Consider the following 16,101-nt stretch of genomic DNA (forward strand, 5'->3'; position numbering starts at 1 on the left):
AAAACCGCATTTGCTTCGCACCATAAACATTTTGCTCCGCTGCGTTCCATTTATTTATTTATTTACTTTTCTTTTCGTACGAGCAACAAGTTCGGTACAGAAATATAAAAACAGAGTCGTCGCGTCGTCGCTTTGAAATGTTCCCCCCTCACGGTCCAGCCAATCGGGTGGATCCTCGCTGTTTCTCGGACGTAAGCACAGACCGGTATCGGCTGCCAGAAGTACTCGACCCATTTGACTGATTATCGGATCCGATTATCGATCCTCGTTTGACGCATTTCGAACGAACGATAGCCGCGATTCAACGTCCGCTCTTGTAATGCACGTACGAGAAATAAGCGTCCGCTCCGTGCAATACCCCGACGAAGCCGCTCATCATCTGTGGAGACACACGAAACGTACAGGAGAACGTAGGATCGGTAGCGCGATCGCCGCGCAAATATTACCGAGAAATATACGCACGTAAGCGGCCGTCATCGCAGGATAAACGTCGAATCCTGGTCTTATGTAATACTCCGGCAGAAGGTATAGCTTCGTCGAGAATGCCAAATAAGAGGCCGAACTTAAGTACAAGAACGACGCTAGAGCGTTGAACATCATCTCCTGAAATGATTTTGAAAGATCGTTAGACGAGACCGGGGGCCATCGCAGCTGTGTGTACGTACGAAAAGGGACGATCTGATCAATCTGTAGGATTTTTCGGACACGATGTAGCAGGCCAGCAACACCGCCGATGTCAAAAAGCAAGCGGAAGACGTGGTCAAAGACCCTTCGAAAGCGGAGCCAATGGTCGTGCTGTACCTCAAACCGTAGTTAATCAACAGGCTCTGTATCAGACCACTGATTATCTGCAACCACGGTACATACCGTAGATGATCGTCGTCATTGTTATTATCGCGGCACCGTGTTTACTCCTATATATGTCCCAAATGCCTAGCCGATAAATGTCCCAGGACTATTCCCACTACCGCGGGGTATACCCCACGAGAGGGCTCTGGATCTTCGCTACCCTTTTCTACGTTCGGCGTGGATCAAAATGGTATCTCCTGGCCGACATATGTCCCTGACTAGATCCCCGTGTTTTGGACATATAGATCGAGTAAACACTGTACCGTGTTTGGTGAAGCAGTTGGCGGAGACCGGACGTACCGTTTCGCAGAGCTTGATAATTCCCGGCATGGTCTTGAGGAATTCCACGTGTATGCACGTGCAACATCTGCAGCAGCAACACTCGACACCTCCGGCGGCATGAGTGCCGCTGGACGACATCCTGATTATCGGCCCTGCTCCGTTTCGGCCCATCGTACCCACCACCGCGCGGCAATCCGTGATCTATCGGTTCCCGACGCGCGATCAGATCGTTTTCGCTCGACGGGCTCGTTAACGATTTCGCGAAAGTATCCGTTGTCCGACGTCCGTCGTCGAACCTTGGGGGTTGGCGCAATTGACAAGTTCGTTGAACCTCCCGTCTCTCGTCTCTCGTCTACGCCCGGATCATTGATTCGGCGGCCCTAATTGGTTAAACGGCGATTAATTCGTATGGTTGCGCGGCAAACGATGAATCGACCCGGTGATTTGTATCGCGCTCGAGCCGCGGATTATCGTGTTCGAGGATGAACCGGCAATCTTTCGATTAACGGGGATTAACGGCGGAGATGAGATCCGAGTCGAGATCCGTCTGTCGTAGAGCTTTCCGGCAAACTGAGGGTAACGTACCAGTTCATTCCGAAGCTGAAACGTCGCGACAGCACCCCCCGCGTGGGATTCCTCGCGAGAGGATACGGACGTCTATTTCGGGCACGTGCCGCGCCAGAACATATGCGCCGGCATGCACATTGAACCGGCCAGACTGTTGCATCGCTGCGCCGACACAGGAAACGCGAACAAAAAGAGATCTCCGACGGCCGAAGCCGTGGATTTTGTCAATCCCGATCAATCTCGCGGTTCGATTCGCTCGTCCACGAGGAAATTCCGTCCGCGTCCGTATATATAATTTAATTGCTCGCGTTGCATTCCCTTTCTCTCTCTCTATCTCTCTCTCTGTATCTCTCTCCCTCTCTTGCTCTTCGCGCGTATCTTTATTGAAACTCGTCCCGCATACGCGGTTACGTGCAACTCCGCGTCCTGTCGATGGCCGGTGCGAAAGAAAGCCGCATTTTCGTCGTCGCGACGGGTAAATTTTCTGACTCGCGTTCGTCCACCGTTGCCGCTTTTCTCCGTGCCTATGCGATCGTTCGTATTCCGTTTCGTTGTTCTGGTTCGTGCGAGACTAGGCCGCTTTCTCGTTACGAGATATTTTACAAAGTTTATTTGTCGGTAAATCGTCAGTCGGAAAAGTTACGCATAAATATACTCTTTGTACAAATATAGTTAAAAAATAGCCTGTACAGAAGTATCAAATGCCCGTAGGTGCAGCCGTTTGTGCGCCAGACGCCAGTAGCCCGTTGAAAAGTCTATTACAGGTAAGTGTTGCTTTCGTTCGCGCGTATGTAATATGCGCATACGGTTACGATTTCGCGCTTCCGCGTACATAACAAATATCCTGTACTCGTTGACGTAACACAGATTTCAAAATTTCGTAGATGCGCTCGCGATTAGAACGATAGAAATGTACATAGTATGCTCGTATAAGACACAACGGATTGGTTGATGGATTCGTAAAGCGAGACGGAGGATTGCACGACAAAAGCGACGATTGCCCCTTCAGAGTCCTCTGTAAGTGCGAATGGCGATGATCGTACTGAGAAGGTATAGCGCCGAGTTCACCAATCCGCAGATCTGAAAATCGAACAATTTATTATTTCGCGGGTAACGAACCTTCTTCGTGCGTTCGAAAAAGAAAGCGATTCCGTTCGCGTTACCGCTGCAGCCATTAGCGTGTCGTCTCCTCTGCCTCTGTTGGACACGTTCACCAGAAACGTTAACGCCGCAGCCAGGTACAGACCGAATGCTATTGCGTGATACATAAGTTCCTGTGAAACAGACGGAAATCATTAATGGCCGACAGATCGCAGGCGCGTTGACTTCTCGAGTGATCCACTGCTCACGTACATAAATGGTTTTCGAGATGATTGCAGGCGTCGAATGGGACGACAAGTAACTGATCACCAGGATGGTGGTGCCGATCATAAACGTCGTCGTTATCAGGAGGAAAAATAACTCGGCCGCAACCATATAAGAACTGTACACGGTGAAGTGGTGTCCAATGATCGTCACGCAAACGATACCCAAAATCTGAAGCAAACCAACGTGAAGTCAAACGATTTGTTTGTACATTTAAGCGACAAGGGTCGTCACGTGACTTTTGCAAAGTCAGCAGGTTGGTAACTGCTGTACAATTTCCGTTCAAACACAGACACAGATACGTCGTGGTTTTGATTTTTTGCTCTATATTGTCGATATTATGAATTCTGACGCCAGAAACGGGAGGAAAGTTTTTGGTTTTATTTCGCAGAGAATCAAGACAAAATATAGCTCAATTTCTAGCTGGAGATATTTTCTGGCGCGCGCTACCGACCATTTCATCCAGAAAACTCATCCAATGGCATAAAAATGCTTGAATTCCACGGCAATTTTTGGCCTACCTCTAACGCTTATATTACCAAATATCTGCATAATCTCGTCAGTTCATGACCAGCGCGCGCTGGATTGAACCTTCCTCTTTCGAATGAGCCCTTCCCCAGCGGAAAATATTCTCATATAAGGACGAAAAGTTGAGGCACGTAAAACGATTTTTCGTATATTTTTGTCGGTAACGTGGTCACTCTACCTTACCGCGAATCTACGGAGTCTTAGCTTTTCAATACGATCTCAATCGACCGCTTTCCTTCCGACGATCGCGAACGATGATCCAGGGAGAACTTACCAACTGCAACAGTTTGATAGCGCCGCCCCAAGTTTTCAAGTAGCCAGTGTTGATAATAATTGCCGTGGAGTTACTCGTCACGGTTTGCGTTCTGATGGTTACCGAGTGCGACATTGTCGATCCCTTCGTTGCCGATTCTGAAATGTCAGAGAATAGCGCGTTACACGATTCAAAGGTCCTCGACTCCAGCGCGAAGATTTTCTGGTCAGGAAGAGGGCCAAGGCCGAGATTTCGAGGCGCGGCCTACATTTCGCGTCGACCCTCCTCCTCCTCCTCCCCCTCATCCTCCGCCATTTCTTCTTCTTTTCTTTTCTTTCTCGACGCCCAAGAATATCGCGCTGTTCTCATGTTTCGTTCGCTCGAAAGAGAAATTTTCCGCCGTTGTTCCGTACGTTTCCTCTTGGAAATCACGTGAAAACATTGACTGGAAGATTTACTATGTACGGAGGAAGAATACCGGCGCTTTCCCTTTCGTTTCATTGATCGCGACACACCCTCGAAGCTTCCGGCCGATCGATAACGCGTGAATGACTTTGGGAGACTGCTTTCCCTTTTCCCGGCGCGGAGGAACGAAAACTATACCGTAAGTTCACGAGAAAAAACAGTTCCGCAGTAATTAAAAGGTTATAACGACGCGGTATACCGGAAGTGTACGTTCGAAAAATCGTTCCTTCCATCGCGTATCGCGAACATATCCTAAATTAGCGCGACGCACAGTCACCGGTTATTTTTGTATCAGGAAACACCTACGTACACGATTGCGAGAAGAAATTTTTGACAAAACAATAACTTCAACGGCTCGATATCAACCGCCGCCTATTCATTCATTTTATCTTTGCTATTACTATTCTCCTTGATAATTACCGACACGAGATAAGGAGAAAGCTTTTTTCTTCTCCGAACTCGGGCATGATCGCGGAATTCGATTGAAAAGAAAATCTTGATAAAAGTCGAAACGATAGTTTCGAAATAGGGATTGCCGGTTCGATCAGAAGATTGTTCGTTCGACCAGCGGACACGCGGTGAACGATTCGACACAATACCGACAAGCGTAGACGTTGTATACAATACTTAAACTGACCTTAATGAGGTAGATGGTTGCGCGGCGAGCGTCTGCGATTGACTGAAGTGCACGCTTGCGTTACCAACGCGCTACCATGGATGACGTCATTGGTGATATCATAAGCGAACGGTTCAAAGAAGGATCGTCGACACGGGTACGATAGTCGAAGATAACAACTATATTTTTATTTTAATGGAAGATATATATGTTTTTTTGCTCGGGGAAGAAAACATATGCTGATAAACTTCGACATGGCGGAATCAAAGTTGCAATTCTTCCGGTTAAGGTTTTCTAAAGGAAATGCTTCCGTCTCGCTATCGACTTTTATCGTCTCTGGGGTCTTTGCAAAACCCTGCTTCCGTTCAGAAAAACATTAGCGCTCTCCGAGAACCTTACCAAGGAATTCGTGTGAAAGGAAACACGGGAACGTTTCTGGAGAGGCGAGATAATGTTAAAAATGATCGTGTATTTCAATGGTAATGTGTACACAGAAGAGAATACAACGTACTCGCATACTTTTGTTTGCCTCGTAACGTAACGTGACGGATCTTGTTCTGTTTCACGTATGCATCGACGAACGCGGAATTACACGAGTGCCCCTTTGCGTACGAGTGAAAGAAACTAAGGAAAGAGTGAAGAAAATAAACGAAAAGGAAAGATAACAATGTACCGCATTCGAATCGTGCAAATATATTACCTATACAAAGTAGATATATTGTAAATGTATATGTATGTATATAGATATAATTTGTGTATACATATATTATAAATAAAAATTGGCGACGGTGCGACAAAAGGTACGCAGTTAGAAAAGTTAACTGGACGGGAGAGCGGTGCACGGCGTTGTATTCGTGCCAACGATCGACAGCAACTTGTGCTTATTTCTAACTTGACATTCGCGAGAAACAGCTGGGAAGATTCGCATCCAATATGGATATCATCGACCTCGCTGCGCGACTCTTTCGAGACAGTCGGTACTAATACTCTCTCTAATTACAACTGTTCCCGTCAAGAAAATGTTGAATCGCGCGACCAAGGGATACCGTTCGCGAGAGACTCGCCACCGACGAGACGCGACTTCCGCGCGATCCCATAACCCGTCCTGAACTGACATACATAAAACATTGCTTATGGTTGTACGTATAAATTTCTGTATATAGATATCAACGATCGGTTATCGCCGCTCGTAGTCGTCCAGGACACTTTCGCGCGAATTTGGTCGCGAATCGAGTCGAATTTGCCAATTCGAGGTCGCGAGACGATCGAGTCGGACAGCGGCAAGGGCGATCATCGACGTAGTACGCGTAGCCGATTCAACTATACGTATATGTATATAATCTTAAGGCACATAGATTACAGAGTCTCTGGTTGAGCTACGACACTCGGTAGGAAAGGGATCCTCTCGTTGGACTAGCTTCGACGTCGACGTCGACGTCGACGGATTCTATGTGGTTTTTCTTTCCTTTCTCAAAGACCGTGTCCTCGCCTCGGTGTTGTTGATCGATCGTGCTGCGTAGGATCGGGTATAGATCCCTGGTGTAGTAGCCTGGCCGTAGGTGCTCTTCAGGTACCTTGATGCCTCTTCGAGTACCCTGATCGCTCTTCCTCACTGCGTGTTGCTGCTTTTCCACTCGATGTACAGGAAGTACGCTCCGGCGGCGTAAGCGACCGTATTAAAGATGCCGAATACCTGTGGCGCAAACACCAAAGAAACGTTAGCGCGAGCAACCATGACTTCGCGATTTCGATCAAAAGCCGACTAGTCGCGACGAGCCAACTAAAGGCTCTTCGAGTTTACTCTTTCGAGAGTACTCACCCCGGCAGCGATGTTCGACGATGTAAAACCGCTGCTCAACGCGCTCCAGACGGACAGCTGAGCAATGAACGCGATCATGTACAAAAAGGCGAATATCGACGTGTTTAGAAGTTCCTGCAAAAGCCACAAGTTATTATTACAGAAGCGCGTCTCTCGAATTGTCAGTGGGTAAATGCGATCCCACCCGAAAGATCGTTCGCTTACCGTCATAATCCAATTGATCGGTAACTTGAGCGCCTCTCGAATCGACAGGAAATAAATGAAACACCATAACAGACTGGCGATGAAGGCTGTGACCGCGACGAACAAGAACCAGTGGGTGGCGCTGACTCGTGCCGGCGTCGCGCACGCCATGCATATTATCCCAAGACCCTGAAACAATCGGAAATTTTCCAATTAGTCGTCGCGTGGGTTCGCGTTGAATGCCGGTACTCGCACGTACATAACTCTAGCCTGTTCGATCGTTTCGCGTCGATCGCAAACGTTCCGCCAATATACGGGAGGCTTTGTCTCGTATCGATATGAATTCTTTCACGTATTCGTCGACGGATTTTGCTGGGCTTGGCCGAGCCGTGGACCCTTCCGATCGGGTTTCCGAACTATCGTTCCGCGGTTCAAACTGACCCGCGAATTCCGCGGATATCGCGTTCGATAGGTACGTTCCCGCAAGCTCGACATTGTCCCGAGCCTTCTTTAGTTTCGCGCTCCTCTCCGCGTTCGAAAGGACCAGAGGTAGCCGCTTTCTTTCCAACTCGGACGGATCCAGATTCTTCTTCTTCAACAAAACGTTCCTTGTTCTGCGATATTCCTTCGCTCTCCAGACAGCGTCCGCGGATTTCGGCACGGCACTGGCACGTTTCTCCGGTCTCGATCTCGCCCGATGTTCGTTCTCTTTCCGAAGCCTCGCTCTCGCCTCCTCCAAATCCTTTCTCCGTTGTTCGTCGCACCTGGCCGATCGTCTCGCCACAACAGCCGGATCGTTCGCGAGAAAATCGTTCTGCCATCCGGCGAACACCTTCTTCCGTCGCGTCTCTCTCCACGCGTACTCCTCGAACCAGTCCAGCCTGTCCAAGGTTTCGTCGCAGGGAACGGCGTGGTCACGTTCCCTGAATTCCCGGAAAAATCCAGCCTCGTCGCCCACGCCTATCGTGACGACGCGCTCGCCGTCGACGGAACGGTTCAACGAGATCAGCCGAGTTATGGACGCCGAGGAAACGATCCGCGAAAAGGTCGGCTCGCTCAGACTGTTCCTTATATCCCACAGTCCGATTTCGCCGTGCCGATCGCCGAGCAGAAAAACGCCGGGTTCGCTGGCCCAGCAACAGGCCGTGTACCGGCAACCGGTCCGCCGCCAAAATAAAGGGGAATCCGGATAATCGTCTTTCCAAATTGCGAAAACGTGTCCGCCGATCGTCAGGAGAACGTCCCGAAGATGAGGGGAGCCTAGGATCTCCGTCACGGGGCCGTCGTGTACGTGCGAGCGGCTTAAAGTCTCGCACTGCACGACGTTTGTCGTTTCACCGGCGACCATCTGATCGTCCCACCCGCACCTGATCAATCCGTCCGTGCAGCCAACCCACAGGCATCTTTTGCACCCGTTCTCCTCCGAATTCGGCGCGGGATACGTTCCCGGAGAATTGTCGTCGCATTCCCCGACAACTCCGATCGACGTCAGACAAAACGACAACGTTCTAAAGCTCTGCGGTTTCTCGGCAGAGTCTCCGATTCCTAGGCGAAAGCTCGGCCGGAAGGAATCGATGGGATTGTCCTTGTCGGATCCGAGGGAACTTGACAACGTAGAACAGAGATTCCAGACTGCTATCGTACCGTCCTCCGAAGCGGTTAGAAATTGCGTTCCCGAGGTTTTACCAGGTCCTAGTCCGTATTTGGCGGGCAACCACTCGATCCTTCGTACGGCGAGACGATGAGAGCAACGTTCGTCGGAGACGACCGAGACGGGAACCACCGGCGGATTGTCTCCTATCGATCCGGCGAAACGGGTCTTCTTCTGGGCGATCAGATCTCCGATGTTCCAGACGACCACGAGACCGTTGGAACATCCCCCGATCACGATGCCGTCGTTGTACGGGCAGAAGGAGATCGAGCAAATCTCCCTGCGATCTCGGAGCTCCAGACTGGGAACAAGAGGATCGTCGAACCTCCACACCAGCACGCTGGATCTTTTCTTTCGCGACGGACGAGATTCGGCCGAACCGGTAACGTACGCGATCGCTACGCACTCCGTTGATCGAGGACGCAAGGAAATGTCGGAAACGGCCCTGTTCCCCGTGAAGTTCGCATCGGCGAACGATACCAGCTCGCGAAAGACCAGAGTCGTCGCGGTGACGCTTTCGACGCCGTGTTCCGCGCGTCGAGACAAATCTTCGATGTCGTCCACGTGCAGGTTAACAGCCGCGTTGTACTTGACGATGTCGATCATTTCGGGCGAGCGCGCCTCTAGAAATAAATCCAGCGGTGTCTTTTCTCGAGGCTCGTCCTCGCTCTCCGTGCTACGGGCGTCGCTTCTGCCTTTGGATCGTTCGTCGTCGTTCCGTTCCGATTCTGTCCTAGACTCGACACCTTGCTCGGAATCTTGGTCCGGATTCGGCTCCCCGTTCAGCGTGTCTTCGTACGCGTACTGCGTCCAGGCGTTCTTAAGATACCCGCGATACGTTTGAACGTACGTGTCCCGCGGCTGCGAGTGGGTCTGAACGGACCGACAAACCAATCTCCTCTCGACGTTTTCGAAGTCCTCGTTCGCGTTTACGAGCTGCAAATAGCTGTCCCGGCAATCGACCGAACCTCTGTCGCATAATTCTCGAGCGGTGCCCACCGCTGTTCCAGGCAACACGATTTCTATCTCGAACAATTCCCTCTGGCCTCTCGCGAGGGTCTCGTCCACTTCGGATTCGCTGCCCAACGATTTCCACGGTGCCGCAGGTTTCTTTCTCGCTTTGTCGATCACTCTGTCCCAGATAGCCCTCCGGACGATCTTGTTTCGGACGGCGACGGCGCGTCTCGCTTCCACGGTCAAACAGATCACGAAATCTTCGGAGATCAGCCGATTCGAGGAATAGCCGACGAGAAAGGTTTCAGCCTCGTAGGCCGCGATCCTGTCTCTGAACGCCGCCAACGGCGACGTCGACAGCTTCGCGAGTTTCGCGACAGCGTCTCTGTCCACGTACGCCCATGGGTATTCCAGGAACACGTGCTCTCCGACCACGCAACCCAGTTCCCGTTGCGTCTCGAGATCGAGCTTCACCCGCTCCACATCTTCGATATTTTCGGCGAGCAGCGTCCAACCCAGCGGACACTTAACCCGTTTTCTCGACATCTGCCGCGCTTTTCGCGGAGCGAAGAGTTTAACGGTGCCTCGTCTCGGCCTCGGTGCGAGAATCGATCAAACTTTCTCGCACCCTGGTAACCGTTTTCGTCCTGCCATTCTCGGAATTGCATTTTCCATTTTCCTCGTTCGAATCGCGATAGAGGCTTACAACTCCGCCGGAAATCGACACGGTCGATTACCACTCTCCAGCGAATAAAATCTCGAAGTAATATTCTATTTCGGGCGTTGTTGTATATGCAGGTATGCGTGCAGGCGTGCACGCGAGTATCGTGTACTTGCGGTGTACAGTGTATGATATCGTATAGGAGAGATAGGAATGTGTGGTGGGGCAAATGGGCGCGAAAGTGCGAAGGATCGGAACGCTGAAACCATGCACCGAAGGAAGAATTCTACTTTCACCGATTGAAAACGTCGTCGACCGGGCATTTAGCGTTTAACTAAGAATTCCTAACGCTCGATAACTTTCTCGCGCTATCGCTCGAGTTATTAATAGTCGCGGCGACGATGTCAGAAACAAAATACAGATCTAACAACGAAGCGATCATGGATTTATCGTGGAGTGCAATTTTCTTGTTTGTTGTTCGTTTTCTTGCATAAAAATAGCTCGTCGTCCGACCTTTCGAGAACTCGTCGTCGCGATGCGGTGACCGGCATCGCCTCGCTAAACATACACGCCCAACAAATAGAAAACCCGATAAGAAATGAATACACTTATATCTCTGTTTAGGTGGCGTGAAAGAAATCGTTCTCGCCGATTCTCGCCGATTCCCCTCTGCCCGTTCAATGATATTACTCGGAGAATTTATAAGGAATCCGAAATAACTTTGCGGACGGTGAATACCGGCTTGAAAATATAGACCGACGCGGCGTACTACATTATTCATGGGGGGAACGGTCTGCACTTTGTGCCAGCTCGGCGCGCGACTTCCAGCGCATGATATAACACGCTCGTCGCATTCGCATATGCATCGTATTAACGATCGTAGTAATGACGGCTGACGAGAACGTCCTAATCCCATTCACTTTGAGCCGCGAACGTGGAACCGATGAGCGGCCATGCGAAACACAACAGATCGTATCGGCTACGGTGAATCCTCGCGTTGTTCGGTTGTAGGACCGCCTCGAATTCCATGGCATGCTCGCAATGACAATGCCGCAGGTATCGATGCCGGTTCCGGTCTATGGGAATGCCGCGCGAAATAGATTCCCACCTAATATCGGCAAGGGTCGGTTCAGTTAAACTTGTTGAGATTATTGGATAACCGCAGGGGGAGAACGATACGTAGAACGGTAACGACACGGTGACCCTAATATTGGGACAATCGTTGATGCACCGATATCCCTAACATCGTCGTCGTTAAGTTTTCGCGTCGAACGCGAGAGACGAAGGAATGCTGCAGACTCCCTGCACGATGCGAACGGTGGAATTATTATAGAAACGCTCGCGAACATCTGTAACGCGATCCGATCTGAAACCGCGGATCTGCCCGATGGAAACCGCTTAGACGGCTAAAGCTGAGGGAATCGCTCAAACAACTCGAGTAAGGAGAACCGTAAAACGTGACTAGAAGAGTAACCCTAGGACAGCCCACATGCATCGTTCATACTTACACGCGGTTACTATGCAGCTACCGGTTACAACCTACGCCGATAACTTATGCAGTTAAGTCCGTTTTCGCTTAACCCGAGTTCGTTACTTATTCAATTGATTACGATTAACGAACAACCCGATACATACCGTGTAGGAACGTTGCACAGCATCGTGACGTTCGAACACGGTTGTTCATGGTTGTTCGACCAACAGATCGACCGCACCGGTTCAGCGACTTGGAAATCTTCCGATTCGAAGTTTATAGATGCGAGATTGTTTAAGAAGCTGAGCGACGGCAATACGGGTTACAATTATGTCGAGCCGGTGACGTAAGTACACTCCTAAAGCAGCAGTGACTCGTACTCGCGCGTCTGACTTTATCTCAACATTCCGAAAATAAAATTATTTGGAATAGATTTATCATTTCGTTTTATCTACGGACTTGAAACTCCGTCGCTGATGAGAACGCAAAACCCAACAGAGATCAACGAAAAACAATCGATTGCACCGTTTATCGCCGATAAAGAGAACGTGAACGCCGGAAACCACGAATCACGAAGACGAACGGAATAACTAGCCGTGAGTAGATCGACTCGCGCAAATCGAACCTGCTCGTTACTCGTTTGAGAATAATTGGCCAACAAGCAGGATTTACGGTGCTTTCTGACGTGTTGCAATTTCTTTTTTATTTTACCGAGATCTGCCGGTTTATCTGGAAATCGAGCTGTGCAATTCTCTGATCTAGAGTTTGACCGAGACTGCGATATCGCACGCGTTCAATCACGGTGAATTATGCGCCTATTATAGAAATAGCTTCGTCATTAGCAATTCAAATCGCGTTAAATAAGGTTACAGATTTTCCGACGGAGTGTTCTTGCTTGTGTTTGCGCATGAACGTTCGGAACCGTACGGTCAGACCGTTTGCTCATCGACGCACGCGTATTCTTGCAACAACGGTGCAACGCAAAAATTATTTATCCGTCCCGTTGACCATTGTATATACGTACAAAGGCTGTTGCTATGAATCATGTTTACTCGGCGCAACGTCACCATTCATAAGCAGACTGCTAGCCATTTTATCTCTACCCCCACGTAATTTCCTTCTTGATACGTTTGCGTCATTTCGCGAAGACGAGACGAGAACTAAGAATGACTATGACTGTAACTATGACCAACAACCGGTCGATCGCTTGCAGTCGTTCTTCGAAAACACGCGTTACACGATATCACGAGACCATTGACGGATTAATCATCCCCGAACATAATCGAATCGATTTCCCGTCGGATTATCGCCACGACAATACAAGCATTTTCGCATAACTGGACGGTATCGACTTGAAAATGCCGCGGTTTCCGAGGCGCGGTTTGTCCTTGCGTATACAGCGCTCGCGTGCAATTAACTGCGGTGCATAACTTGTTGCACCAGCCGATATGCTTCGCGGCCAACCTACACACCATCAGAACGCATGGCACAACGACTCGAGAAACGCTCGTGATAATCGCCATTGTACAATTCCCTCGAGCAATTCTTTCCGTCTGGCGTGGCTGAGAAAAGTTTCTGCACGTTCCAACAATAAGAAAAAGAAAAACACGAAGACGATCTTCCCCAAGCAGAAGCAGTATTTTCTACGAGCATTACACGTACCGTGTGAAATATCAAACGTAATCGCAAACACAAAATAGCTGTTTTCGTAGAGCTTACGGTACAAGCTTCGGGCGATAAACTTATTGGGAAACGCTTATCTTCGAGAGACCGTACCGTTGAGTATCAGCGAGAGTGCTCTGATCCCGCACGTTACGTTTGTAAAAATGCGTGAAATTTTCACACGTAATCTTCCCACGGTCGATGGAAGACTATTGTCGGCCAGAAAGAGACCGTGTTCGAATTACCCTGACCGAAATCGAACCATTCGATCCGCAGAACCCGAGAGTGCGTTGCACAGGTATTCAATTGATGCGCGAGCAAAGCCCGAACGTGACCCGAGTTACTAAGATCGATCCATTTTGAATGGACGCTTCCGCCTGAAAAGGAGAACCTTTTAGGAAACCGGACGGGCATGAGCCGATTTCCTGACCGAGCAGGAAAAGGGGTGCGGCGAAGGTGCTCGTCCGTTAATCGGTGCCCAACAGAACGATCGACCATGAATTTACATTCGCGTCGTATTAAAGAAACACTTTGGAGCTTCGGGAATAGTTGACCTGTAGCGGTGGTGACCATGAAAAATGTTCGGCTCATTCGTTTCGCGTGTAACGCGCGTAACGTAAAACTAAACCTGTAAATAGGTAGGTACACACATCCACGCTACGTACGTATGTAGCCGGGAATAAATATGACGCGTGCGAGAAACACGATACATAGAGCGTACGTAGTATGTACATGCGTACTGTGCTCGTTGGATTATCGAGCTGCTCGCTTGTTAACCCGAAGCGGCTGAAAATCTTGTTGTTCGTTCAAATCGGATGTTCGATTTGCATAGCTCGCGTTCGTATTCTGGCTGCGGCGCGGTATGTATTCGTTATCGAGATAAAAACGATAAGACTGCTATGTATTTTCTTAAAACATTATCGCGACGATAATGAGAAATGCTTTGACGTTCTTCGACCAAGGTTTCGGCATTTTTTTTCCTCTTTCTTTTTTTTCTTTTTCTAAGGCGCTACGTTGAAATTCGCGTAGCTTGCACGCGACGAATAGCCACGATAGCGGTAAATCCGAGTCGCCGGATTGAAAATCATTGGAGGGAGGTCAAGGACACTCTGAATTCTTAATAAGACGATTCGATACCGTTGCCGCGGCCGCGGCCGCGACCACGGCCTCGGCGTATGGCAGTAGGATGGAGCTCTGAGTATGTGGGACGCCACGTATGGTCCCGGTCATCGGGATGAACATGTATGGCCATCGAACGTGTCTGGTTCATAGGAAGATCTGTCCGATCGCGTAGAAACTATGCCACCGTGAACGTCGCCCCGTGAATCGTTCCAACCTTTTTTCTTATTCATCGCGCAGCGTGATCGTCCTCTCTCGGGAAGAACCGGTTCCTCCGTAGCGTTAATACGGTAGATTTACGAGGAAATTTGGACATACCAACGGGTACTATTTGTGTCGTAAGCCGATTAAACACGGAAAAAACACCATCGCGTTAATTGTACCCGTTACGAGAGCCACGCAAATACGCGACCGCAGAAATATACATACATACATACATATATACATGCATGCAAACATACAAACACAGTTCTCGTGGAAAAGACCGTGTTCCGAGATTGTCGTGCGACGGCAAAACTCTCTCGTGAAATAACAGCGTGGCGTATTTGATTTCCATCTGTGGGTAATTTAATCGGACTGTTGCAAAGTCACCGTCGGGATTGGTCACGCATCCATTTTCCTATTTTTGCGCACCGGGAGACCGCTAGACCAGTAGTCGAAGGTCGGCTTCCAGCGCGCGTGATCTCGCCGAATTCTCTTGTACGGTGCTCGTGCTATTTCCGTTACGGGGCAACGATAAATCATCTACGCGCGTATTTGTAAACGATTCCATGGACGATGCGATTTCGTTAAAAGAAATTCCCATTCTCAGGCCGGCCGAGCAACGCGTTGTATGTATTTAGAACACCGCCGCGTTATCTGTTCCACGCCTAACTTTGAGACCGGTCGAATCGATGCGTACTTTTACTCGGTTGCACCGATCGAAAGTAACCGGTGGTTTATCCGCGGCAAATAAACCGACGAAACGTAGCCGGGCGTGTCTTTGGCTGCACGTGCGTGAACCGGAGAGAAACGATGCTTACCGATGCTGATCACCTAACGGGATCCACGATTTCGACTGGGAACGCGGGGTACACGCTTCGGGCCAGGGGGACCGTACGGTGCCCTTCGTAATAACGGCCAAGAATAAAAACACAAAGTCTCGCGGAATCGTTGGTCCCGATGGTCAACGGAAGCCATTGTTTCTGTTGCTTGCTTAAGGACAGATTTTCAGCAGTACCGCGAGGGGTTTACCGTTACGTGGTTACGCCGTTGCAAGCAGGTTCGACGTCGCTATTCGCGATGCAAACTATGCGTACGTCTGCTGTTTGCTTAAAAGATACCTATCGAGTGCTCGCCGATCAACGTTACAAACATCGTACGAAAAACTAGAGCGAGTCTCGCCGCGCAACGCCACCGTTCGGTAAACCGTGGGTGTTCCGAAAACACGCGCGTTTAAAATAACAATGCCGCATAAAAGACACCGTAGGGAGGGTCTTGGCGCCAAGAGCAATGACGATCGGGTGCCAAAATTCAATTCGACACACGACACCATACAAAACAAGAGTACCCTTCCATCGAGGGAACGGTTTAGGTCAATTGTCGCGGGCATTCAACGAAACGGAAATATCGAGATTAACGAAGCGCGTCCACGAATTATATAATTACTTCAGGAAG

General features: G+C 49.5%; 3 protein-coding genes across 3 annotated transcripts; all 3 read right to left on the minus strand.

The window, feature by feature from the left end:
* Nucleotides 1-67: 67 nt before the first annotated feature.
* On the minus strand, nucleotides 68-2,135 carry Sing (MARVEL domain-containing protein sing). Its single transcript, XM_076789713.1, has 5 exons — nucleotides 1,717-2,135; nucleotides 1,150-1,511; nucleotides 666-848; nucleotides 463-603; nucleotides 68-379 (listed from the first exon to the last, which is right to left on the minus strand). Exons 2-5 carry the CDS (start codon nucleotides 1,300-1,302, stop codon nucleotides 302-304), a joined length of 555 nt encoding a protein of 184 aa, XP_076645828.1. The 5' UTR covers nucleotides 1,303-1,511; nucleotides 1,717-2,135; the 3' UTR covers nucleotides 68-301.
* Nucleotides 2,136-2,278: 143 nt separating this feature from the next.
* LOC143355152 (uncharacterized) lies at nucleotides 2,279-5,032 on the minus strand. The gene is made up of 5 exons (XM_076789725.1): nucleotides 4,947-5,032; nucleotides 3,866-4,002; nucleotides 3,052-3,234; nucleotides 2,862-2,972; nucleotides 2,279-2,778 (listed from the first exon to the last, which is right to left on the minus strand). Exons 2-5 carry the CDS (start codon nucleotides 3,977-3,979, stop codon nucleotides 2,704-2,706), a joined length of 483 nt encoding a protein of 160 aa, XP_076645840.1. The 5' UTR covers nucleotides 3,980-4,002; nucleotides 4,947-5,032; the 3' UTR covers nucleotides 2,279-2,703.
* A 1,943-nt stretch (nucleotides 5,033-6,975) lies between these two features.
* Nucleotides 6,976-10,300, minus strand: LOC143355090 (dynein axonemal intermediate chain 3). Its single transcript, XM_076789600.1, has 2 exons — nucleotides 7,187-10,300; nucleotides 6,976-7,116 (listed from the first exon to the last, which is right to left on the minus strand). The coding sequence occupies exon 1, from the start codon at nucleotides 10,076-10,078 to the stop codon at nucleotides 7,193-7,195; it is 2,886 nt and encodes a 961-aa protein (XP_076645715.1). The 5' UTR covers nucleotides 10,079-10,300; the 3' UTR covers nucleotides 6,976-7,116; nucleotides 7,187-7,192.
* Between the last annotated feature and the right edge of the window lie 5,801 nt (nucleotides 10,301-16,101).

This window comes from Halictus rubicundus, chromosome 1, assembly GCF_050948215.1.
Source record: "Halictus rubicundus isolate RS-2024b chromosome 1, iyHalRubi1_principal, whole genome shotgun sequence".
In the NCBI taxonomy this organism is placed as follows: Eukaryota; Metazoa; Arthropoda; class Insecta; order Hymenoptera; family Halictidae; genus Halictus; species Halictus rubicundus.

Coding starts and splice junctions, on each gene's coding strand:
- Sing (XM_076789713.1), bottom strand. CDS start 1,302: ATGGGCCGAAACGGAGCAGGGCCGATAATCAGGATGTCGTCCAGCGGC. Junction 604..665: donor TGATCAGATCGTCCCTTTTC/GTACGTACACAC, acceptor AAATCATTTCAG/GAGATGATGTTCAACGCTCT. Junction 380..462: donor CTGCGATGACGGCCGCTTAC/GTGCGTATATTT, acceptor GTGTCTCCACAG/ATGATGAGCGGCTTCGTCGG.
- LOC143355090 (XM_076789600.1), bottom strand. CDS start 10,078: ATGTCGAGAAAACGGGTTAAGTGTCCGCTGGGTTGGACGCTGCTCGCC.
- LOC143355152 (XM_076789725.1), bottom strand. CDS start 3,979: ATGTCGCACTCGGTAACCATCAGAACGCAAACCGTGACGAGTAACTCC. Junction 3,235..3,865: donor CTATCAAACTGTTGCAGTTG/GTAAGTTCTCCC, acceptor GGTTTGCTTCAG/ATTTTGGGTATCGTTTGCGT. Junction 2,973..3,051: donor TCATCTCGAAAACCATTTAT/GTACGTGAGCAG, acceptor TCTGTTTCACAG/GAACTTATGTATCACGCAAT.